A 27,212-nucleotide genomic window follows, 5' to 3' on the forward strand; every position below is an offset into this window, starting at 1 on the left:
CAGAAGAAATTATATGCATGTATATTAAATAGGCTAGTTAGGAAATAAATAAAAATGAACTTGGAGAGAAGAGAAAATTAATAGCGAAAGTAACGTGTCAGTTGGGCACTCTCAATCACAGTTTAGTGTGACCACCAGCACATCACTCACACTGGGGGCATGTGAGACTAAAGCTACTTTAAAACAAATTATTTTCAAAATCTGGAGCTTCTACGTGATGACATTTGAGAGTAAGAATTCCTAAGCAATGAGTTATTGGCAATTTAAGTTGCCAGTGGAATTAGCAAAAAGGTGTCCAGCAATCTGTTGAACAGTATGGCTACAAACTCACATATCAGATGCATCCCTTAAGATGAGGTGAGAAGGGAAGTATTTTACTGATTGTTTCAGTAAGCCTCCTCTTTGTTCTCAATATCTCACAGCTCCCAACCCTCCCACCATTCGAGAAGAGCTCTGTACAGCTTCTTATGATACAATTACTGTCCACTGGACATCGGATGACGAATTCAGTGTGGTCTCTTACGAGCTGCAGTACACGATCTTCACCGGACAAGCTAATGTTGTTAGTAAGTATAAACCATCTTATTGCTGGTTCTGTTTGCTTATGGTTTCTCTGCAAAACAAGTTCCTTTAAATATAAATGTACTCATGTGTCAAGAGCAAAATGAAAAAAATATTTTCTAGAAAGTTTTACAGCCAACTATCTATATTTTAAATCCAAAATAATAATGATTTTGAAGGGATTTAAAATTCAAAATTCATCTGGTTAAAATGTCTTGTATGTTTTCTGGGAGTACAATGCAATGAGAGCTTACTAAGACTAAAACCAGCACCTATTCTCAGTGGTACAAATTCTGTCCATGTTAACAGGATTTGTGTCTTGCATCATAGGGCCCTTACTGTAACACCAGAGTCAACCCCCAGTTGCATTGCCAAGGCCAGTCAGGCACTTAGGAGCCTATGTCTATTTGGCCATTAGTTAGAACTGGGACCTCATTGTCATTTAGGCAGCCTTGACCACTGAACCTTTGTCAGGAATACAAATTAAGTCCTTCCTACTTGTTTGCACTGTCTTCAAGGCTACAGAGCATAGGTGTCTATTGGTATATCAAAGGGAGCAAACATCAGTGGAAGAAGGATTAATATGGTAACTTTGACTTATAATGACATTAACTAACATTGTTTGATATTTCTTGTTGTAGCACATTTTATTAAATACACCATCTGTTTTGAATCTGCGACTTTCCTGAATGAACGAATTTACTGATTATTCCATAGATTGTTCTGTTATTAAATAACTATTCCCCTGAGAAAACAGTATTGTCTAATCTTTGGCTAGGAAGTTAATACTTCTGGGTTCTGGGTATAATGATCATTAACTAACTATGACTTTTGGATGTCATTTAATTTCTTCCTGTTTTGGTTCTCCATATGTTAATGGGAATATTTTATGTGTAGTTGCTTTATGAGACTAAAGGAGTTTGAAATTAGTCAAACAAAAGGAGGAATTTCTTTGGTCAACATGTATCTAAATTGTGGAACTCATTGCCACAGAGGACTGTTGATTAAAAGTTTGTGTGGATTCAAGAGATGACTGGACAGATCATGCAAGAAAAATCCATTGAGAACAATGAAGTGCAAAGACTTCCTCATGACTCAGGAAGTCTCAGAGCTGTAAACTGTTGGAGTCTGGGAGAGTATACTGATTAATGATCATTATGTGCTTTCCCTGTTCTTAAACACTTTCATAGGCACTTGGTTGGTTTTGTCCACCCTCAGATACCCTGGTCACTTGCTGAGCAAGATAGGCTTTGCTCTGACCCAGAACAACAGTGATTTTGTTCTTCTAAAATACTGCAAGATGCTTTGATGAAAGTCAGTGCTGTGGACGTGTTAACACACTTTGTACCAGTGGAAAAATGTTATGGTCTATGCCAAGTCTCAGTACTGAGCCAAAATCTTGCACTGACTCCTCTGTTGCTGTGTTCATCTCAGCTTCTCCATCACTAAACTGGAGGTAGCCCTCCAAGCCATCTGAAAGGCCATCTGAGGAGTCATGTGCTGGTATTTTTGCACCATTAGTAGCGTATTAGGCCTGTATTATTATTCAGAATTACTGAAAAATGAGCATCCTGGACCACTGAAAATTTGATGAGCATTTTTTTGAAGCCTCCGTTTAACATCTTACTCAGCAGCCTGACAGCACACTCCAAAATTTGAGACTGTTCACTAGAAAGATCAAGTAAATACATTTTCAATACATGCTTCTATACCTGAGCAAACTGGATACAAAAAGGGTCTAATAGTAATTCTGAAGGAATGGGAGCAAGGCAGACAAGGAAGGAAAAGCTTGTCTGATTAACCACTAATAAGCAGACAGGACTTAATGATAATATGGTGTATTTCTTGTTTTCTGACCCATTTTTATCAATGCCTTTATGCAAGAAGGCATGCTGTAGTTAATGGTAGGTCAGGTATTGGCACGGTGCACAGACTGCAGAAGGGTGTGCCATTTCCACACCTTTGTGATGTGAGGTTTTGCTCTCTGCTTACTAGTGAATAAATAAATAGTCATTTCCTTTTGAGGCTGCATTGTAAGTTTCCCATGTGGAGGTGAAAGCTTTGATCTGCAAAACAGTTAGATTTCTTTAGAAATGCAATATGGTAATTTTGGGGGGCATAGCATGAAGTGCTTAGTGTGCAATCTGAAGTTTAATTCTATCACTGATGCTTTGCAAAAATGATGTCATTAAAAGAGCAAAGAGAAGTCTCAAATGAAAACTCTTGAAGAATTTCTGTTTATAAAATGTTTTTAACAGCTGAAATGAAAGTAGACCTGATTTTCCTGCAACATATCGAGCCAGTGTATACCACACCAGTTCTACATCACTGTGACTCCACTGACTTCACTGGAATCTCCTATTTTATACCAATACAACATAAGAACTTCAGTTCATAGCTCTTACACAAAGATCCTGGCAACTGTTAGTTTCAGTTTCATTAAAATCTACCATGCTAACCCAACTTAAATATATACATGTATATATATATAAATATATATATATATTTGTATATATGAGAAGTCTTTCTAAATGTTATAAAGCTTTCCTTATCTCTGCATTTAATGTGGAGCTGTGTACCTCTAATGGAGCTGTTCCTGACAGTTCTAATAGAACTGCTACAGATCTGCCCAGATTTCTTACATACAAGATTCTCCCAGTTTGTTCCAGCTTCCACAGGTACTAAACATTTTTCCAGCTAACATCCTGATTTTACTCAGGAGGTTTCTTCTGTTTGTTGGATTCTATGCTTTATCCTGTAAGAGCATTTAATTTCCCTACTGCTGTAGATGTCCTTACAAGGTTATCCCTAGAACACTGGAGTATTAACCTCTTGAAGTGTGCTATAATAATGTGATATAATGCATAGAGATATTTTCACTGTAAGTTACTGTGTTGCATTCACTTTTTTGTGAATGCCTTCACATTTTGATGGACTAAAACTAGGTGATTTTTTTTAAATTCTATTTTAATGCAATAGAGCTTGGATGAGCACAAATTTCTTTCTATTTACGGCATTTGCATTCTGCTGCACATAATTGTGTTTTCTCTGTTTTTGCCACATCCCCCAAAGTTGCTGCTGGTCATGTGGGTTACCCGTAACAGAGAATGTAAATGGATTTATAGATCATCTTTCAATTCTGTGTAGCTATGAATTAGTCACAAGGGAGTAGCTAGAGTACTTATTACAGCAACAAGCTTCTTTCCCCTGAGACAGTGGGAATCACTTTGCCTACATACCCACCTACTGTGCTAATGGAGGTTGTTATTTTGGAATCCATTTCTTAAAACCACATAGCCAGACTGACTGCGCTTTCCATTCTTTGGTACATTTCTTCCATTGGAGGCATATATCATTCAGGGATTGCTATGAGTTCAGTAACAAAAACAAGCAATACTATGTTTTTCTAATGTATTTTCTATCCAACATAATCAACTATATTCTCTTTTTATTAACTGAAAAACTGGAGAGTTAAATTTTGATGGAAAATGTCCAGCAAGAGTATTTCATTTTGAATCCTATTTCATACAGGAAAGATTATTTCCAAATGTGGCCAAATTGCTTGGCTACTATATGCTTGGCAGCACTGTTTTCTGCATAAAAGCAATATAGAACTTTAGATTAGGCAGACTTTTAGTAAAGCAGTTGCTCCCAAAGCTATACCATTCACACATTTGCAGTTCTGAGATGCAGCTATCACCTGCAATCTGAATATTATAAAGCTTTTAGAATGACTTTGTCACTACCTAGCTAATGTGCACTGTAATTGCATTATCTTCTTTCAATAAATTTTCATGTATTTATTGAGTTTATATATATTTTTTGACATAATGGAATTGCTCAAGTGTGCTTCAGCAAGGTTAAAATTTAAACACTCAGCTTCTTACTAGCTGCAATGCAAAATATCTTCATGAAAAACACACATGGCTCTCTCCAAGGCAAAAAGCAGTAAATAATACTCTCTTTCTTGGTAATTGGGATTTAGGTTGATTGCCTCAATTAAATATTAAAATTCACTGTATTAAGGATACAGCGTACTGTCAGAACCTTCCCTGGGTTACAGGGTTACTGTTCCTATGAGAAAGGATAAAATTTTGTACAGGGTCTAAGAAAATTAAGAGCCCTTTCCTGAAAAACAGTGAGTTTATGATTCACCAATGAGCTTTTGAAAATTCTAGCTATTGTTCTTTCTGTAAGATTTAATTTATTAAAAACAGATGCCTTACAGTCTTCAGAGTGCTACTGAGGTTTTTAGTATCTTCCAATGGTACAAAAGTAAGTTCAAGATAAAACCAAGAAAACTTCTAAGTCTTGGAAAGTATCAAAAGAGTGTATTTCTAAAAAAACCCAAAACGCTATGTATTTTGCAGAAATCCTGCATATATTATTTTCATTCATGTGGGAATGCAGAGTGGGGGTGGAGAGAGCTGTATATCTGTCAACTTCACCTACTGTTTTTGTTCTAACAGTTTGAATTGGTAATAATTTATTGAAAGAAAGCATTTAAAAATAATTAAAATGCTCAAGAGATTAAATAACCTTCCCATGACTTATGTGCTTCTCTTTTAGTTTTTAAAATGGTATATTTTATTAAAATCAAACAGTGTAAATTTTAGGAGGATTTACACCTTGGGATTTTTCCCATCTGGTTTTTAAAGTGCATCAGCAGCCAACACCAGGGAAATAGCTTTACAAATTATTACCTCCAGATTCTGAGAAACTTGTTTTGAAAACTCATACATCCTGTATGGGCATCACTGTGCTCACTGCACCATTCCAGGATGTAATTTAAATTCTCAACATTTTTGTAGGCTACAGTTTTAAAATACATTGTTTTACCACCTGCAGGACCCTGTAAAGAGCCCTGAGTCTTGGAAACAAGAAACCCTAATCTAGCCAGGGTAAGAACTGGGTGCAATAGCGGACACTTAGCTGTTACTGATACTGCGATGAGGAGAATATGTGTGATTTTCCACTTAACCTATGGCCACCGGCAGGGAATCAAGAATGCAAATATTATCCCCTGAATGTCTGCATGTCCAGGCTATTTCCTCATTTCTCTGATCATTCTTAATCATCTTTTTTGCATTAAAAGAAAAAAGGCTGTTCTAATAGGTCAGAACTGGAGATGTAGAGACAAAATATTCTTTCATACCTAAAAGCTTAACCTGGCTGTCACTAGTTGCTTTTCTTCATTCTGAAGCATTTTGGACTTGTAGTTTGAGGATACGTTGTGCCTTCATTCCCGAGATTTCTGGATCAAAGTTCAATTTGAAGCCTTGTATCAAACCACTCACAATCGGGAAGCCCCCCTTCAGGAAAGTGCATGAACACATCACTAAATGTGTTGGTACAGACGTATGTGTAGAGCTTGCTGGACCAGGAAGGCTTACCTGGAAAGGTGACCAAGTGAGTCACTGTGCATCCAGCATTTATTGTACACCAGTAGTCTGATGCCTAAGGGGCAGGAGAGACAAAGACAAGAAACCCAAGCTGTCTTCTGTTGTCAGAGAAGGTAGAGCCTTCCCCTAGAAGATGAGTCAGATTAGAGGTGAAATGGAGAGCTCCCATCTATCTCTACTGACTGTGTAGAGAGTTTAGGGCAGATAAGGTCCTAATTTAGGAATCTCTGTTCTTCATTTGAAGTCAAGTTGGAGGAATCTAGGCCTGCATGTGAACGTTTTGCCATTAACCCCTGGCAGCAGAGGGCAAGATGCAGCAATGCCTCAAATTACCATGGTTGTCCCTATATACAGCTGTTAACTAGATTATTTAGAAATACTGTAATTTACTATGTGTGAGGATCTACTGGCTGCTAGGTGTTGGGTAGGCATAAATCCACACACATGGGAGGAGAGGAGAGAATGGAGAGGAGACCCAAAGCAGTGCATGAGTATTTTTACAGTCCTTCATGTATTTATTTAGATCCAAATTTTATATTTTCTTAAGGAGAGATAAGCCTTTGCAGTGTAATATCAAAAATGTAATATGAGCCTGAAAAAATGCTCCCTGATTGGAGAATTGTGGTGACTGATAGAAATCTTTAGTTTCCAGATGATATAGCGAAAATCTGGGCATTTCTGTGTCTGCGCAAGGGTTTGTTTATATATATTGCCTACATACCATAGACCATTGCTTTCGAAGTGTGGACTTGGAGGGGGGAGACACTCCCAGGACTACCTCCTGGATTCATTCTGCTTCATGTGGCATGTTAGTTGATACCCCATCAGTTATCTGTGTTAAGGATTGCTAGGCCATCCTGGGCTCCCTCTAAATTCTGTGCTTCATTTTGTTTTATTTTAGCTTAATACTTATTTTGCAGTAGCACCTATGAGACAGGCTGGGGATGGTCTTAATGCAAAATCGATGTGGTAATTCAGCTGCAGAAGCAATGTTCCTTTACTCTAATACTTGTGGCAAATTTTTATTGGGAAAAAATTAGGATGCCTCTGAGCAGTCAGTGAAATATTTTATGCCAGAATACTGCCACTTTTCTTTCTCCCTCTCAGGAACCCTATTCACTCCCAGACTAAAACGTAAATAGCATTCAGTAGGTTCAGTATGGTTCAGGCATAAAACAAGGTATGGATTGATGCTGCTGTAGGCACATTACTACAGGTGCCAGACAAAACTGGCGCTTTCATGAGGAATAACACTGGGTTCTTTCTTCAGGAGATAGATGATGGCTCTATGTGGTCTAGTTTTTCAAGAGTCTTGTAAAAAACTGAGTGCTGCAAAGTTGTTGTTCTTTGCTCCATTTTTTCCAGATATAGCACACTTTCAGAAATCTCTTGTAGTTGATATTTAGGGAGAATACATGTGGTCAGGATATTCACTGGTTGGAGCATAAAGAAGATACTAGAATCCATTTTTTCCCCTTTAGACAAGGAAACAGCAACAAAGAAATGTTCCCTGGTAAATCACAGTTGCTATTCATCTCAACCATAGTTAACACAGAAAGTGATGTTCTTGATGAGACAGAACAGGCTAGAGAAATGTTAGATACTGTCTGTCCTTCAAGTTCTGATTTTTACAAACTAAAAACTGGAGGGTGGGCTTTCTTGTTTTGCGGCTCAGTGGGAAGAACAGCCTGAAGGCCAGAACACACACATGGATTCTCAAACATGGCCCCTACCTGAGGCTCAGACTTCAGATCAGGGTGTAGGGAGGGGAGAGTTCATCTCACCTCAGGTCAGCCCTCCAGAGTTAGAGGTCTCATCTAAACTGGTCACCTTGGTTTCCTCTTTGTTCAAGAAATAGAGAGAAGCACTTGTGGTAGGATGTTCACACCTGGACAGGTGGAATGAACCATTTAGTGATTACTGCCTCCCCTCGAAGTTGAGAAAAACAGACTAGGCATTGAGCCTCTTCATTAGATGACAGGGTGACATGAATCCCACCTGAAACTATGCCTCAGTTCTCCTTTTCCACAGCAGGATTATTAGCTGCCTACTTCTCAAGGATGCTGTGTAATATCAATTAACAATTGATAAATTAATGTTAAGAGAACTTTGAGACAAAAGCTATATAGTTCTTCGATTGAAATTTAGGTTATAAATTCTATTACTAATGATCCCTTAATAAGAAAAACACATCCCAAATTAGGAATGAATCTTCCAGTATGGTTATGAATAGTCTATGAATTTGTAAATCTGTATCATGTCTTTTTTTTTCTGAAGTTTTGTGTCCAGTAGCCTCTTAATTTTTACTTCACATAAAAGTTTTTTATAGACTAATATACAGAGCTGAAATTACTACTGACTTGCAAAAGATACAAATCACTAGTACTTGCTGGTTTCCTGGTAAAACATGAGTTAAAAGCTGAAAGCTGGTTTAATAACATAGTAGCTCTCATAACTTATTCTATGCCCAGTCATGTCAGAAACTGAAAAGACTGTAAGGTTTCTAATCCAGTCAAAGATTTTTCTTTCATGTTTTCCAGCCTAATAATTACACACACATGCATACACTTCCATCTACATGTATTTCTTTCTATCTGTATAGCTATATAAATAGTTGTGAGCATATATGCATTTTATGAATGTTAACTTTGTTTCTTATATAAACATTTATAACAAGATAGCATATATAGAGAGATATCAGACTGTGGTTCCATTTGACCAGGAGCTGTTACATGGCTGAATCACTGGCATTCAAGTTATAGCGTAGTAGGAAAGATTTACATAGATGAATAAGCTCATCTTGGGCAGTATTTTCCTATTTTGCAGATAATATTGCCCCCCTCTCCCGTATTTTACTTACTTCCTACCTCTTTGGTAGACATCAAGCATATCCAAAAAAGCTTGTAACTGGAAAATTATGCAGCTCTTTGCCAGTTGACATCTAGCCATGAGGAAATCAAACAAAAAAGTTGCATCCAATACGTTATAATAGCTTAGGTTACATCCTGGCAAAGTCTGGAGTGTAAAAGCCAAAGCTCGCTCTGGAGCCCGTTCTCTACCCAGTTTGGCCTCCAATGATTTGCTTCTGGAATGCATACCTGGGGACTGCCAGCAAAGGTGCCTCAACAACCCTTCTAGCATTACTGCGTATGTTAGTCTTAAAGCAGTTCATTAACCCAAGAAGTAGATTGATGGGTTCTCCATAATCCTTGAGTACTTAAGCAATAAAGGATTCTCGTGTTGGGATATGAAAATTCCCAGCCTGCCGATGCCTCCACTGAATCATTTCTTAAATGTCCTTTTTTTTTAATGCTTGACTTCACATAGCAAGAACTTAAAAGGTACCTTGGTTGAAGGCTGATGAAAGGAGTTAGTGGAAGTAAGTAGCAACTTGCTAAAAGTAACAGCACTTTAAAAGGTATGGAAGCAAAATTCTTATCAGTTGTTCAATGCTCAGAAGTGCTCTAAATGTTCCTCTGTTACAAAGTGTTTTGTATGTTATGACAAATGTGCTTGGTTTGAAATTGCAGGTTTATGTAACTCAGCCGACAGCTGGATGATTGTTCCTAATATCAAACAAAACCACTACACAGTGCATGGGTTGCAGAGTGGCACTAAGTACATCTTCATCGTTAAGGCCATTAATCAGGCTGGCAGCAGAAACAGCGAGCCCGGCAAACTCAAGACAAACAGTGAGTAACGTGCAATCCAGCACGCACACATTCTTCTCCTTTCTTGTCTTCCTTTTCGGGGTTGGTCTTTGAAAGGTACAAGAATGCAATGAAAACTAACTTGTTTAAAGGGCTTTCCATAAGGAGAGCCACTTATGTCACTCAACTTAATATTGCAAGAGGAGTGCAGAAATGGCTTTTTTTCTAGACATGCATCTGGATCTGTCACTGGAAATATAATTTAGGAATGAAACCATCACATACGAAATGATTGAAAATACTCATTTGTGCTTTTGTTCTAATTTCCTCTTTATCTTTTTCCTTTGCAAACCAAAGCTTTTTCTTATATTTATAATAAGACATTTTATTTTTGTAGAGTGCATTGTAAGATACTTGTTAGCTAACTTTTATCCTCCAAAATGGTCTCTATCTTAGGACACTGGAAACTTTCTTAGCACCATTCGCCCCATTTTACTACAGAGTTCAGCAGGGTGGTAGAGTCAGAGATACCACTCTAAAAAAATGGTTATGCAAATTGTTAGCAGACAGAGTATAGCAATTTTAAGACTGGTTTTCAACCTTTTTCTTCTTGTGTCCAGCCAGTGCCTCAGTCTTTCAGTCATGATGGGTAACTCTGAGTACTAGAAAGGGACCGCTGGGATTTGTGCACTATCTGAAATCTGCTTCTTGAAGGGGAGGGTGTTTGAAGAGGGGTGGTATTGGATGTCGCAGGAAGGATAGTGGATGCTGCAGGGAAGGGCATGTACCAGCTTGTGAGTTTCTCTTTCTACTGTATACTTGGCCTGCACTCCTGTGTAAAAGCCACTCATACCAACCGCACATCTGCTACCAAGAATCTGTGCATTGCTGAATATAGTAACCTACGTGCATGCATAAAACCAGAGGACCCTTTTGGAAACGGCAGTCTTTTATCCTTTTGCCTTTTTGTGACCCAATGTGGCTCGAAAGTAATGTTCACTCTCAGGTAACTGTAAGAAATGGCATGACCAGATACAGTTCAGTAGAAAGAGATCCTTCAGAGGCTTCTTCAACAATACAGAGGCTACTGATCAGATAGAGAGGCATGCTGTAGGTATTTTAGTGCTACCCAATGGTAGGAAAAAGCAGATAAAACGTGCTCACGGATACTTTCTAAGGGGTATATTTTACTTGATTGCAATATATAACTAAATACATATTATGAAAGTAGACTATACCCCTAAAATTATAAGTACTCCTTAGCTAATTCTTGACCTATGCCTGACAATATCAAAAGAGAATTAGTGTTGGTTTAATAATTTTTCATTTTAAATGTCTGCACTTTCAGATTCCCGGAGATCTGAAACAAAACTAACTGGCTGTCACTGTTCAGATCAACTGCATTTCTTCTTACTGCAACAGTAGTACTTTCAGTTTTACTGCCTAAGAATTAGTTAACTGTTCCTTCACAAATGCTGAATAATTCACATCTTATTTGAAGTATACATGTGTCAATGCCATCGGGTCACGGACCCCATGAGAGTGCTCAATTCTATTTTCTATGCATGTCACCAAATCTTCCACTTCCATTTTTTTTTCTTGATATGAAAGACAGTAAGAACGGAGGGAGGATAAGGGCTTTGCTGGATCACTTATAGAGTCAGAGTTTCCTAGATGTCTCCTGGAGGAGGTAAATGATCTTTCCGCTTTTTGACACAATGAGCTAGCTTGTCAGAATAGTGGCAGACTTTACATATCTACAGGGTTCAGTTTACCAAAATGCTTCCTGTTATTGTCTACAAACCTTGTGCTACAGCAGAGGATACTTGCCAAGAGCAACAGCCTCAGTAATGTTTTTAAACCATATTATTTGGACCAAATTACAGTTCACTTCCTTCTTTTTAATGCACGGTATCCAGCACTATAGCACCACGTAGGTGTCCATCCACGATGATCACAAATTGTTAACTGTGCTTGTTATAAATAAAGCCGTGAGTGAATGAACAGACAAGGCTAGTGCTTATTCTCATTTTCAGACACATTTTGTGGTATTTTAAATCATACTGTTTTGCAGTAATGATAAAGATGTTTTTATGGAGCTTTATCTCTAGAGAATTAATAGAATGTAACTTATTGTAAAATCTAATATGCTGTGTAAAAAGCAACCCTCAGACCTTTATTAGCATGTATATTGGTTTCAATTACATGCAAGAATTAGAGTATTCAGGTTACCTCTAGGTCACAGATAATGGGCATGATGATTATGCAGGACTCCTTTCAGGGATTATCAACACAGGGAAATTAGTGCACAGTGAGACTGACAGTAAACTGACAATGCAAACTAGCTAGTGCAGGGAGCAGGACAGGTTAGTCTATCTTGAGAATGCTTCAGAGAAAGAGATTACTATGATTATGTAATTTTGTATGCTTCTTACAGGCTTTCTAATGGACACTCCTTTTTAAAATTAAAACTAAGTTATTCTTTTGCCGTCTTTGTCTGTGCATATCTAGGCCAGCCATTTAAACTGGACCCCAAATCTGCTCATAGAAAACTGAAGGTGTCTCATGATAACTTGACAGTGGAACGTGATGAAACATCCTCCAAAAAGAGTCACACACCTGAGCGATTCACAAGCCAAGGGAGCTATGGAGTAGCTGGCAATGTGTTTATTGACAGCGGACGCCATTACTGGGAAGTGGTTATAAGCGGGAGCACTTGGTATGTACATAAGAATATATGAAAAGACCTACCAGTTCATACCAGAGGTCCATCCAGGTGTCTCTGACATAGGCCAGTAGCAGAGGCATAGGGAATGGTACAAGAGCAGGACGATCATATACTTTTACGTATTTTTGTCAGAATATTTTCCGAACCTCTAGTACGTTGTGGCTCTGGAACTTCATAGACCAGATAGAGTATCTCCATCTTTAACAGCCTTCAAGGAATTTCCCCTCCATGAATGTAGATGACTGTTTTTTGAACTATAAAATATGTCTTACATTTTTAGTGAATTGGAGAGCTAAGAAATTTTTTCTTTGTTTATATCACAAAGTGAACTTTGTAAGTGACAGAATATTTTTTTACCAAACATGAAAGATCTTAGTGGACTTCAGTAAGAAAAAAAGAAGAGTATGAGGACACTTTCGTGATCCTGTTTCACAGGGCTGGAAGTCAGACCTGGTTGTAGGGAGGGAGCAGGGAGCAATAATGCTGCAGGTCTATGTCCCAGTGGATGAAGCAAGAGGCAGGAAGTGAAGGACTACATTCCTTTATTCCTGAATGATCTTCCGTGTTACACAGGTACTTCAGGGGCCCTTTGGTCAGTGGAAGAGAAGTCATCCTTTGGGGTTCAAAGGTAGAAATTAATTATGATGGAAGGAAATGGAATGGAAAATGAATAAGGTCTTCTGGTGTGCTCTATCTCTGACACAAGAATGTTGTTTGCTTGTGCCAACCAGAAGGAATAAAAATAGAGTAACTTAAGGCAAGTTAATCCCTGTTAGGTTGAAAGCCTAACAAGCACTGCAGTATGTCTAGAATGTGAGGAACGTATACATTTTATATACGAGAAATCAGGTTTTTGCCCAGGGTGTCCATTAACGAGAACATTTTCACAATTCTCTTACCCTGCACATCTTGCCATAAATTACGGTTTGCATAGCAGATGTCTTCACCTACGGTGCTTCACTTGGCCCAATACTCAGTCTAAAATATGCTCATTTGAATCTAAAAACCACACCAACATCTGGCAAAACAGATTTGGGAATGGCAAAAATGGTTTTTTTTAATGTGTGCTTTGATGTCTACTCTTGCATTCCTTCTTCTGGTCCATATATTAAAGGAGCAATGAGAGATCAGATTAGTTGACAGATAGCAATGTATTTTAAAATCAATGAATTCCTCTATATTCATCTGTTTGGAAATGGAAATGTGAGACCCAGTGATTTAAACTCTGAGTTGCTCAGTACTCAACAATTTTCCTTTTGAATACCAGAGACGAATGTTCCAAAAAAATGCCATAGCAGCCAAACTACAAACAATGCAGGAGACAATAAAGTTTCCCTGACCTCTCAGACCCAAAAGAGAGATGGTGAAAAACACTAAGCAAACAGGTGCAGGTATTATGATTAAAATTCCCTTAATTAGAACTTAAGCAGCATAAATAAGAGGCGCAGGCAGGACTCACAGGAGAGTCCCCTGGGCTAACGTTGAACTTTATTGACAGACAAGCATGGCAAGAAGCATTTGTTTTCTTGAGTTGTGTTTGTTTTTCAGGTATGCCATTGGTATTTCTTACAAGTCGGCACCAAAACATGAGTGGATTGGGAAGAACTCTGCCTCTTGGGTGCTTTGCCGCTGCAATAATACGTGGGTGGTGCGACACAACAGCAAAGAAATTCCCATAGAGCCTGCACCTCATCTCCGGCGGGTCGGGATTTTGCTGGACTATGACAACGGTTCCCTTGCCTTTTATGATGCTTTGAACTCCCTACACCTTTACACTTTTGACATTACATTTGGACAGCCTGTGTGCCCCACGTTCACCGTGTGGAATAAGTGTTTGACAATTATAACTGGCTTGCCTATCCCTGACCACTTAGACTCCTCCGAGCAGCTTGCATGACTGCTAAAAGCCAGAAGGTAGAACGACGCATCTGCAGTGGGCTGCCAGGCAGCTGCTGCAGGAGCTGGCCTGGAGCTGGCGGACGGTAGGGCATCCCAGATGTTGCTATTGCTTCTGGCCAGAACTGAAAATGGGAGAATCTCTCTTTACTGTGTACTTTGTATGGAAGGACAAGAAGTGGCTTAAATAATATCTTAGAACTTCTTTTGCCGTTGGTTTTGTTGGTTTTGTTTTGTTTTTAGTCCCTCATAGGAAGGTTTATAAATTATTTATATAAAAAAAAAAAAGAGAGAGAGAGGATGAGAAAAAGAGAGGGGGAAAACCTGATTTGGATACCTGAAAAACAGCTGATTTGTTTTTGCATGTTGATGGCCCTATCCATTAAAGTTTCATCAGCTCATTACATCACTTTATTTTACAATGGATAAAAGCAGAAAATTGGAAGGATAAAAACTGTGCAGTGGACAAGTCCATATACTGCAGATGTTATTCACGTTAATATTATTGCTCTCATTACCAGTCTTACTGTGTGCAACATCTCCTAATTTCTACTTTGCGCATGGGAATGTGCAGACCAAAAAGAACAAAAATGAACAAGTAAGGAAGTGGAGCTAGCCAACAGAGCAAAAGGAGAAAGTTTAATTTACTTCTGTTCACAGGGCAGCATGTTCTCTGTTCATTAAAAAAACATGTGAAATGTCTTCTAGAAATGTGAGTGGATAAGTCATCTGGTGATTTATTTTATTGATGGCAACATTCCCATCTACCAGTGCTTCACTCTTTTCTTTGGAAAACATTGTAGAATCACTGAGGATGTGAAAGACTCGTATCACCTCTGAAAATCAGCAACACTGGAGGAGAGCAGCCAATCCAAGGTCTGACTGTAGCCTAATTTGATAAAACACTGTATCATTTAAGGTCTGATTGTAATAGAAGATGTCACAGTTCTGATGGTAGACATATGAATGCTTATTGCTGATTTTACAAGGTTCAATGCAGCAAGCCTAGCCAGTAACTAGGAAGTGAGACATGAGTCACTTACCATGCTTTTTAAATTAAAGGCAAATGTTTTATTGTTGTACACTATGCAGTATCTATAACAAAGCAAGGAAATTTGGTTTACAAGTGCTGTATGGAGGAACACTGTAGCTGGAGTTCACTCATATTTATCATTGTCCTGGATTGTTTGGGGGAGCACAGTTCTCTTTGTGAACGAGGAGTACATAACAAAATTTCAGCAGCAGTAGGAATCTGCACAGGTAAGCTCTACACTCATCCTGGCGTTGGTGGGTGGAACGCCAATAGTTGGTATGGTTGTACCCACTTTATTCCAAAGATGAATTTGTTGCATTTTTTTCCTCTTTTCTTTATACAGAATAGGAGCCCTTTGTAACTACTCCAATATTTATGTATAAATGATCTTTTGGGGAGATTTCTTGAGAAATATGAAATGTAGAAGGCTATATGACAGCTTTAAAAGAATGGTTTCTTACAGTGTTTTGTAGTTAGTATGCACGGGGTGAAAATCTGCCTGTGTAGAATGAGGGTAAGTTGAATACCAGCATTGAGAAAAGGTTTGCTTAGTGATTTAAAATCTTGCTTTAGGTATCCTTTGTAAAGGATGCCTTAATGCACTTTGTTCACTCATGGGACCAAAATAAAGTGGTCCCAAGCTCAGCTTCAAATTTTCTAAATTCAGATTCTCCAGGTACAAAGATGTACTACAGTTTGCCTTATGATGATGTAGAGGAAGCTTATGAGCAAGATGATGAATATGTACATGCTTATAGGTTTTTTCTTTTTTTAATAGAAAATAAATGCCAGTCCATGTTCCATTGTTTTCCCTTTACATGCTCTGCTAACTCCTGAATTAAATGGAGAAAAGTCTGACACTATGTTGACTAGAACCATTGCTTTCTGCTGGGACAGCTTTCAATGGTTCACAGCTACAAGCCACTGATCTTTCCAGAGGTGACATGAATAAGGGGAAATATATACATACAGTATACTGCAGTGTTTATTGTAGTATCTCTGATAGTAAAGAAATAGACACCCTCAAAAATGAAAAAGTAAACAGATCTGCAAACATTACATTTTATAACTGAGGACAATATAACCAATACAACCTGATGCACATTGTTCAGGTGGTCTGGCCTAGGATGTTTGGAAGGCAATTCAAATAGCATGAAAATTATAACAACAGGTTGACAGGAGATTATTGATACAAAGCTGTGATAAAAAGGTGCAGGAAGAAGGGATTTTTAATATAGGATTGCTGCCAAGTTTCTGCCTAACAGAAAGGAGTATATTATTACCACAGTTTGTGTAGCAAAGCTCTGAACTTCCTGTTTTGCCAGAAATATTAAATCTAGAAGCTGATTTCAGTAGTGAGCAAAATGAAAACACTGTTCAGTGTTTGACCATGCAATGCTGACCGAGATCAAGCTGAATGGAACTAATACCGTGAATTTTGAAAGGTACCCCGTGACTTCATACATTTTCATTTCAAACATAGACCGTGAATCTAAAGACAGATCTTGGTTTTGGCCAATGGGAAGAGGATGGCCTGTTGTCTACAGGCCTTGCTGTATCATTTATATTTCAACACAGAATACTTCATTTGGAGCTAAACCACATTTCTCTAATGGACTCTTAAATCATTATCAGTACTTTATGTGCGCATATGTTTGTGTGTATATATGTATATATATCTGGGGGTATACACACACCGGTATATGTGCAGATATAGTGTAATGTGTATATATACATATATACATACATACACACAGACTGACGGTAATAAGTCAGATGTTCCTTTTTCGCTTGTTCCTTGAACCATTTCATATTGTGTATGACTATGAGGAAGCAAGTTTGCTATAAATGGTATTCGTCTGGATATTTTTTAGAAGAACAAAATCTGTTTATTTTACAATACTTGATTCAATTTGTGATTAAACAATAAAAGCATCCATTTGAAAATGTAGCTTCTGTGGTCTGTGGCATGTTGCTTGGTCCATAAGGATTGATTGAAGTCTAGGAGAATGGTGATTCTTGCGTAAAAATAAAACATGATACTTTAATACAGAGTGCAGGCTTGTACAGGGGTTTTTCCTGTTTTTGAAAGTTTTATGACTAGGAATGAGGTGGTGTGGCTGTGTTTAACAAAGGCAGATTTCTGAGCAATAATCTGCTGAGATGCAAGCAACGAATGTAACAGATGGAGCCTGTGTCAGTATAATGATCATTTCAAGGATGTACTTCACACCAAAGTTGTGATTCAGTGGGGTTAGAGCAAACTGTAGAACAATCCCCTCAGAAGACAGTGATGTTGACTCAGAGTAGTCAAAGCTCTGGTCCAACTTAATGTAGTGGAGAGGTGGGGAACCTTTTTCTTTCTGAGGTCAGATATGATTTTCCATGCATTTGTCTTCCACATGTTGATGCATGTAAAATGGGGGGGAAAATCTTTCAGCAATGGGCCATATTCCATGATTTAGTTAGTAGACTGATTAGAATCATTATTTATTTACTGTAGCTTTACAATTCATATTGTTCAGGGTCTAAGTCTTTCCTCCTCATGTTCTTCTGTCATAGCTATATGTTATTTTGAAAGCAGGTACAGGCTCTGGCCAGATCTGCAGCCTTGGCCTTGATCTTACATGCTGTTTCAGGGGCATGGGGGTTTCCCATGGACTGTATTTCTGCATTTCTTATGCCTGTGTCATTGGATAGTTGTATTTCCACATACTGACTTTTGTCCAGTCACCTTTTGTGGGACCAAATATAAACATCTCCAGGTTGACCAATCTATCTTTTCAGCTGTAGCTAGGATTTCAGCAACATCAACCTTATTAAGCTTGTTGAGGCTGCCAAATTGTGAGTCATATGACCTTTGGGTTTTGTTTTGTTTTGGTTTTTTTTAAGTAGGTACATAGGGGCAACCAGACCTTTTATAGTTTCAGTCAATCAGCGGATCGGTGTGTAGTGGCTGCCTGATGTGTTCAATCTCTTCCATGGAATTTTCCTTTTTGTGATTTTTACATCAGTATCTCACAAATTGAAGCAACAAACATGCACGGGTTGCTCATGCAGTGATATACTAACAATTGTCTTGTAACACCAAGTCTAATGTATTTTCATATCCTGATCTTTCCCACAGTGAAAGTCTGTATTCAGATATCAGAAAGTAAAGCACAGTATTTTCCAGCTTGCTGGGTCTGTCATCCATTTAGAAATTATAATCTGAAGTTCTGAACTTCAGCCTTAATCTTTGTCTTTTCCACATGGAGGAAAGCCTTGGTCCCTCCCAAGTAGCCTGCATGCAGACAGTGTGTTCCAGATTATACAGAGCTATATATTTGTATTGTGCTTTCTGAAGTGGAAGAAACTCTCTCTACATTTTAGTCTCAATTTAGCACTTGATTTTCATACAAAAATTAAGATCTTAAAGAGCAGCGATGTTAACAGTGCTTCAGTGTGGGTGAGACTCTTGGTTTGGACCTTGAGATTTAAGCCATGTGTATACCTAAATCTCTTTGTGCTGGTGTAGATTGGTTTGTGATTCACGCAGCAGTAGAATAGTACAGGTGCAAGTGTTCTCTTCTGAGGTAGGCTCTTGCATTGCCTCTGCTGTTGGCTCTGTTTTTAGAATGTCTTCAACTCTGAGGTAGCTCTGGTTTAGAAGCCTGATATTGTATTAGGAAGGCATGGAGTCTTCTAACTTTTTTTTTTTTTGGTCTCCTTCTACAATGTGATTGACAGAGGCATTATTACTGCTCGAGAGAAGCACACAGGTAGCAAAAGAGGGAGTACTGGAGCAGTGCTGAGATAGATCATTCAGAATGACAGGACGGCTGGAAACCTGCCACTGCTACTTGCCTGAGCGCTATCCTGCAGCTCTGCGAAGCAAGTCTGCACCCATGCTTCCTTTTGTTACTGCTCAGCCCCAGTCTACATTCCCAAATGACAAAAAATACTTGCAATTATATGTTTGAAATCCTAACCCAAATAAAAGCAGGAGGGCAGGGATGTGAGCCCCAGGCCTTGATTCTCCTTTTATTTGCCCCAATTTTTACATGTGTTGACTTCAAAGGAGATAGTTCATGAGAAACTGTACAGTTTTGCTAGCAGCTAATGTGCTTTCTCCAAAGACATGATTTAATAGGAATGCTGAGCTGTTAGCACAGGGGCTCCTGCTTTACTGGGTTATTGACCCCCTGGAACCTGGGGGTTCATGGGCTTGTGTCCCCTCACCTACCTCTGTGTAAATCAGGACTATTTCCAAAGGCCAGCACAGGTGTGTTTTAAAATGTATGATTAAATAACATTCTTCTTGGGTGGATTGTTTGAGCAATGCTATACAGTTTCCTCAGAGCAGGATGAGAACAATTCTCTTAGCAGGTGCTGCATTACTTTTATAAAAATCATGAGAACAGCACATGCAGAAGTTATGATATAATACTGCAACATAGACTATTGTTCTTGGTCTTCCATTTAAAAATGAATAACTAAAGACACTTAGAAGTCTACTTCCTTCAACTATTTATCCTAATATATGTAATTATTTGAATGTATGGAGATGTCTCCTCTCAAGAAATATCACCCCATTTCTTGGTAATACACTGGGACACATCGTCGTTAAAAGTATTCCTGAAAATCCATGAGTTCATAAAATAGCTTATAGCCTAGCCCTTGAAAGGCATCAGATGGAAGCGTTGTATTTTGCTTAACGTTAGTCATTGAACAGAAAAAAGTTATTGCTGGTTAGACCACTGAAACATTTTACAATGACAGTCGACTGTCATTCAAGAAGTTGTAAATGTTTTCATTAGCATTTTTTTTGTTTTCCCTGATTTTTATTCTATATGGAGAAGAAATGATTTCACTGGGAAATATTTTTCTGTTATTCTTCCCTTTTTTCACTCTTCCTTTTGCTTTCACTTTCATTTTCAGATGTCAAAACTTAGTAGCAAGAAATGTGTGTAGGGGGGATTACCTTTACATTTTTTTAAAAAAGTTGGCTTTATTTTGAATTTCCTTAAAAATTATCTTTTTCAGGAAGCTCACAGAAAATGAAATGGAAAGTAATGAATTAATGCAGTATGGCAGCTTGCAAGTTAAAAACATTTTTGATGCAGAAGTTAAAGAAGGAATGCAGATAAGCCTGTCACTTGTCTACTAACTGAAATATTTCATTATTTTTGGCTTAATAGTATTGCGGTCTAATTAAAACAGTATTATGAGACCCGATTAAGGATCACAAGTAGAGGAACAATAAATAGATTATTATAGGATATCCCTGGAACAAGACCCTCTCCTAGCAATATATATTCAGCATCAATAATATAAGTTGTTTTCTCATTTTTAAATAATATTCCATGTCCTCTCCAGCAGCTGTTCCCAGCCTAGAAGACTGTGTCACTCTTGGGAAGCATAGCATCCAGTTCCTCGTGGAACTGGATAATAGACCTTATTGTGGCAGGTGTGAAGATGCTGTTAGAAGAGTGAAAATATCTCCCATTGGCAGAGGGCAATTAGATATATGATTCTGTCTTCATATTTGTGTGATAGTAGCAGTGGCCAAACTGAGGATAAAGTGGGTTTGTCCAAATTCGTGGGTGTGAGCAGATCTGGAAAGCCCCTCAGGTGATCATAACTAGTGAATACAACCAATAGCAGACCCAGCTTAGAATTAGAAATGAGCAAAAGTAGATTTGTTTCTTAATACAATCAGTAACAGTTCCTTTTAATTTCACCAAGTAACTTTGACTTTTCTCCCAATTTGTACACCGGTTTCCTTGTAAAAATTGGAGCTGAAAATGTTTTGTTTTGTTTTTCTCCACAAAGATTTCCAGTACTGTCATTTTTTTTGTCAAAGTACCTTGAAAACAAACTTTGCTGACAATGTCAGCAGAGGCTAAAGGTGAGGAACAGCATAGGACCTAGGGAATAAATACGGATGCCGACTGAATTCACAACAGCATAATACTGATCCTTACCAGCATTTCTATCATTGCTTATTGAAATTATTCACATGGATGAAGAGAGAGAACACAATTGAATCCAACTTTGTCATGTGCATAAATAATGATCAGTACAAAGTAGCAGAGGGAATGAAACAATTGAAAAATGGGACTCTGCACTTTTCTGTAAGATAAATACTTGATTTTGTTTCTCTGCTAACAGTTGGGACATAGTATTCTTGCTATGCATGTATTTAGACAAACAGGAGGTGTTGTTAAGAAAGGGAGTACCTTGTAAGTAGCCAGGTGAATTACTACTCCCAACTATTCTGTATATTCTTGCAGAAACAAGACCATTTGTAGAAATTAGGATAAATCTTTGAATGATATACACATAAAGAACAATAGAAAACAAAGCCATTTAGTCACAATCAGTAATTCAAACAAATCTACCAAAACCACTCTTTTGCCTTTGAATCCTGATGTTGATTTCTGGAATTTCTCCATGGAGAGGATGAAATGTGAATGCCTTGTCTTTCTGGTCCTATGAAGCAAGTGCTCCTTATTCGTATTACTAGGAAATCTCTCAGGATGAATAAATTTAGTAGGAACAACTACAGATTTCTCACCAGTCTGGAACGCGAATAGACCATTAACCAGTTTGAAGACTGAATTACTATCAAGTTATGAATGGTTTCATGTATTTTTTAACTGTGTGAGAAGAAGCCTGTTACATTAAAAAAATGTGACCAATTTTATATAGACATGGGAATAGACATCATTTTTTCCAGCTACAAAAGCTGCTGTTTGGCATGGTGACAGGAAAATATTTTTGTGAATTTTATATAAAGCACCTGCACTTATGCTGTTCTCATGCACACAGAAGTGCTGTAGCCCTAAAGTCCTGAGAGCTTTCATCTTTGTGGGGAATTCAAAAGCTCTATAAATCATGCTGAAGGGTAGGTTTGAGGGGAAAGGGAGGCTTTTTCCACAAAACAGTTCCCACTTGCCAAACTCTTTCTGTTTCCCCAAAAGTAAGTATCAGGAGAGGCAAGCCAGCTCTCAAAGGGTCTCCAGCTCTGATCCTTCCCTGACTTTTCCCGTGGCTGGAGCAGAGGCCCCAACCTGACCCTTGTGCCCACATCTTGTGTGGCAACAAAATTATGTTATGAAGCCTTAAGCAGGCTCCTCTGGCCAAATTCCAGCTCTAGTAATTACACAGAACCTGACTCCCAGAGGTGGAGGTTCAACTAGCTCAACTAGCAAGGTTCAGACATTTCTCCAGTAGCTTCTGCAACTTCTGCTGGAGTCAGGAAATGAGAGGAAAATCTGCTGGAGGAAAGGGTGTGAAGACGACATGTCTTCTAAAGATGTGTCCAAAAGACTGAAGGAGAAAATTTTAAATGGCATTCATCCTCACAGCAGGGTCTATGTAAGAAGGTTAGGATGCATTGTTCCGTGTTTTCATAAAGACGTGGAAAGCTCCCTCCTTACACCTGACATTCGCGTAGTGCCAGCAAGCAGGCCTCACAGTTAATTCTGAAGATTGGAAAAATCACTATTCCATTTTTTCTCCCCACTCTCCACACAGTTTGATAGATAGGAAGAAAAAATTGTCAAATTCCACGGCATGAAGGCTTGTATCACTGGTCTTCATTGTCTAAACCAACACAATGCAAAAAGAGGCAATCAAACCTGTGGGTGCAAAATAATTGACTTTTTTTATGACAGTTTCATGTCTGACATATTTTTAATTAAATATTATAATAGTAAGAGCAACACAGTGGAATAGTTATCATGAATGGAACTCTGATACTGAAAGGTGGAAATGAACGTTGACAACGGAAATAAAATAAATGTTAATTATTGTTGTTAATGATAATATGTTAATTTAGGCTAGACTGTAACGAAAGATGATGAGTCATGCATGAAACAGTATGTGTTTTGGTCAAAATCACTAGTTATGCCAGTCAGTTGTGAGGTGACTATGTGAAAGCTGTGAGCACAGAATGCACCAGGAAAGGTAAAATTAGAGAGGATTGCTACGATGGTGCAGTGAGCATGGTGGAAGCTCATGTGGAATTTATTCAAGAAAGGTGATATTCACTAAAAGGATCAGAGAAGAGGTAATCAGAAGGGAGATAGATGTATGTCTAGTTTATTTAGCCTAGCAAATGTTGGCTGAAGGGAGATACACTTGTGTGTATAAATATATGACTAGGGGTAGCATCAGGAAAGGAGAACAACTATTTTAACTAAAATATCAGTGTAAAAATAAATGGGCTTAGCCTATATGTGGACATTTAGGTCCATAGAATCCAAGAAGGTTTTCCGATGGTGCAACAGGAGGAGTGGAAGAAAGGAACTTCAGTGTTCCTGAGGTGAAGCTTTGTGGGTGAGACTCATTTCCCTTCAATTTAAATGCCCTGAAATCAGTTGACTAAGCCTAAGAATATTTTCTAAGTATCTGCTATAGTGAATGAGAAAGAAGTGGCATAGCTAGGAGTCTGTTCATCCCAGATATTCTAGCAGCCTAACCTGGAACAGGCAGGACTCCAGTCCATAACTGGTCTTTCACTGTAGGTTGTGTAGGGGTTTACAGACAGCTAGCATGGGCTTGATGCAGGCTTTTTAGATAGCTAAAGGCAGATCAAGTGACTGTCACTCTATATGTTTAGTAAATAGGATACTGATGTTTTTTAGAGTGGTAATTATACAGGAAATCCATTTGTTTGCATAGTCAACAGAAATTTAAACACAACTTCAGAGTTAAAGTCCTTGGTGTGGGAAGTAAGTTTGTGATTTTTCACTGGCCTCAGTGAAGCCCAGATTTACCCTTAGGAATATGGACAGGATGAAACGTTGTAGGTCAAAGTCACGTCTTCCCCAACCAAAGACTGAGTCCTATGAACCACTGAGCCTATATTTTTTTTGAAGCAAGATATTTATGATAATGCTTCAGTAAAATGGCCATCCAGGCAAAGTTAGTGAATGAAAATGTATCTGACCACAGAAGAACCATCCTGGAAAAGGATGTGTTACATATGTTCATATGCATTCTATGCATACATAGATCGTTTGATCATAGAATCATTTGACTCTAAACTAGGTAGTTTATCCAATGGTGCAAAATGATATGTATTAATATTTTCTATCTAGCATTATCCTTTAAAGTTTGTTTTAATAGAGGTCACAATCAAATCTCCTCTAGCATTTCTTGAATTCACTGCTCAGCATAAGATTGTATCAAGACTAGAATAGCTGGACTCCGACTGACATGGCTGCATCGTTCATTTCTCACAACACTAAGCATATATAGACATGATAGACTGAGCACAAGTATCAAACTCACACTGTGTAAAATGGGTTTTGTTTATCAAATCAGGAGTTCCCCAGCATGGTTCTCTTCTAATGGAAAAGTTGCCAACAGTTATAAGTTAAAAGGAATGTACAGGAGACCTCTGAGAAGTGTTGGTTCTTTAACATGCAAGGTGGATGCTGAGGTCAAAAGTACTTATTTTACTATGCAATACATCTGCATCTTATGCAAAGGAAATAGGGCTGGTTCTCTGAAGGGTGATTGAGAGTTCTCTTGATTTTCTTGGCTGATTGTTTTTAGGATGGCTACCTTCCAGAAGATCTTAATGGGGAGAGAAAAATATTCTATGGATGGATGTAAATATTCCTTTTTTCAGAGTTTTATACTTGACTCACCTCTCTACACTGTATATGTTACTTTCAGAGGTTTCTTTTCATCTGTCTTTAAACAGCACTAGTATTTATCTAATGGTGTTGTGGTGTGGAATGATACAGCCTTCAGATTAATAGAGTGCATAGCTGAAAAATGCCCTTCACATGCAAAGTATTGTTAATTGCTTGTTCTTCATAAAAGGGAAGGAAATGACTCAGGCTGAAGAAATGGTAGAGTGAGGACTGTTGATTCTCTTCATGCTAGTAGAAAAAAAAAGACTAAATAAAAGGTGAGGGTTTCTGCAGGAAGCACTTTCTCATGGGAAAAGGTTAACACTATGAGAAAGGCAGGATAAATATGGGGAATTGACAAAAAATCACTAAAACTAAGCAAATATTTGGGGAAAAAGCTTTGCAAACAGGGACTTAATGGGGGTGCAAGTTGTAGTGGGAAAAGGAATATGGATATGTATGGGATAGTTTGATGCACATTGGAAGGACCAGCCAGAGGATTTCTATTTGCAGAGTGTCAGAAGAGCTTGTGAAAGTGCACTGGAAAGGTGTGCTTGGGCCCATCCTGCTTAGGGATCTCCTCAGAGTCAGGAGCAGCAATAGAAAATAAAGGAACTGAAACACAAAGGAAGCAAGAACGAAATGGGAACATTTTCTTTTCCTTTTCTACTCATTAAAAAAGAAAAAGCCCAACCAGTACACATGAAATCAACAATCAACTAGCAGAAGGAAACAATGTAGCATGAAAAAAATTGTAAAATGACGATCTTTCTTCTTATCTTTATGATTTGTAACATCAGGGATTAGTGAAGTGGAGAGAGATGTTAACATCTAATTTATTTTCACTGGTTGTGGTTACTTGTTTGCTTACCTTTGTTATTTTTCACTGTATAAATGAAATATACCTTTATTTCTGCTGCCTAAAACTCAGTCCGTCTACAGTTCTGATTCACATACAAGCAGGGACTTACCTCTATGAGTATTTCCCAATCCATACAAATGTGGAATTAATCCTATCTCCTTATAAATCCTGGGCCCTTCCAGTAGTACAATGGAGCAGCTTTTCTCTGTCTCTAGCTGACTTTACCAAAGTCTCTGATAAATGAACTAAGTAGGCAGGTAGTATGTTTTTATGAGGCATTTAGGTTTGGAAATTTCATGGCTTGATGTGACAAAGATAGGACTGATTTGCTTTTCACACAGAAGCAGGCACTAAATAAGTGGTAAAAAGCAATGATGGATGGTCTGATGTTAAACTGTTGGAGAGGAATGTGTCTAAAGGGTGGTGAGGATGTCTTGATATTGGGTGATGAGGAAGTTTTGCGAAGACATTGGTGAAGTCTCAAGATCAAGGATGTTAATAAAATGTAACTAAAGTCGCTGTAATCCAAAAGGATTTTGACAAAATCTGTGTAAGGTTATTGTGCTCCTAATGATGTTAAAATATGGAAGTTATGTAAATGTAAATGAACTGATGTTTAGCTATTGGAATAAGATGCTACAAGTGTAATGTGGGATATATATAAATGAACGTGTAATCTAGATGATTTGGGTTGTAAAAGGTGATACTTTTACCATCTGTTGGTTATTTTCTTCTGCCAGGCTAAGGAAATTGGATATGAAAAGAAATAACAATTTATTAGCAAGTTTTTGCATTGTAAGAATGTGTCTTGATTTTTGTAATAAAGAATGTTAACTCTACCTCTTAATTTCTGCTAAAGTAAACTTGTGACTTTAAGTAGTGATTTTAATTTGATCAGTATTGAGCTTAGTATAAGTAAGAGCTGTAATTAAACCTTATCTAATCTCAAGTAATGGTCAACATACTAGTAATTTGTTCATGAATCACTGCCTTACGAAGGAATTCCCATCTAAGGGAACTCACAGGACATATGCAGCTGGAGGCAGCTTTCCAGAAATTTATCCAAGCAATAGCCTTGAGGAAAACAGTGAAAGCTACAGACAGCAGAAACATCAGGCCAACACATGTGTGGATTTGCCTGGCCCTTTATGACCCAGGATAACAGTTTTTGCTCCAAGGGAAGTGGAGTCGCTCCAGCCTCACACCCTCACATTAGGTCAAGGTGAATCCCTGCTCACACAAGCCTTCTGTCTTACATAACTTCATAGGAAGAGTTGCCCTTCCAAAACAGTTCTGGGGAAAATTTAATTTGTGGTATAGAACTATTAAAGTAGTAACAGCAGAACTAAATTTCATGGGTGTACAGGTAAGCGAGAGAAGAGAGAGGGAGTTTGCCAGGAACAATGAGGCGTGGGCAAGATGAGTAAAGCAAAGTTCAGAGAATTTTT

At 38.2% G+C, this 27,212-nt stretch overlaps 1 protein-coding gene across 3 annotated transcripts in view; it reads left to right on the forward strand.

Moving 5' to 3' along the window:
- Positions 1 to 26,603, forward strand: part of MID1 (midline 1) — a 260,488-nt gene extending 233,885 nt beyond the window's left edge. For all 3 annotated transcript variants that reach the window (XM_064500438.1, XM_064500444.1, XM_026117000.2), the window contains exons 7-10: positions 423 to 566; positions 9,494 to 9,655; positions 12,125 to 12,332; positions 13,890 to 26,603. In XM_064500438.1, the coding sequence (XP_064356508.1) occupies positions 423 to 566; positions 9,494 to 9,655; positions 12,125 to 12,332; positions 13,890 to 14,238 (863 nt within the window). In that variant the 3' untranslated portion in view covers positions 14,239 to 26,603. The remainder of the gene's footprint in view (positions 1 to 422; positions 567 to 9,493; positions 9,656 to 12,124; positions 12,333 to 13,889) is intronic.
- Positions 26,604 to 27,212: the final 609 nt, after the last annotated feature.

The sequence above is a fragment of the Dromaius novaehollandiae genome, chromosome 1 (genome assembly GCF_036370855.1).
Source record: "Dromaius novaehollandiae isolate bDroNov1 chromosome 1, bDroNov1.hap1, whole genome shotgun sequence".
Classification (NCBI taxonomy): Eukaryota; Metazoa; Chordata; class Aves; order Casuariiformes; family Dromaiidae; genus Dromaius; species Dromaius novaehollandiae.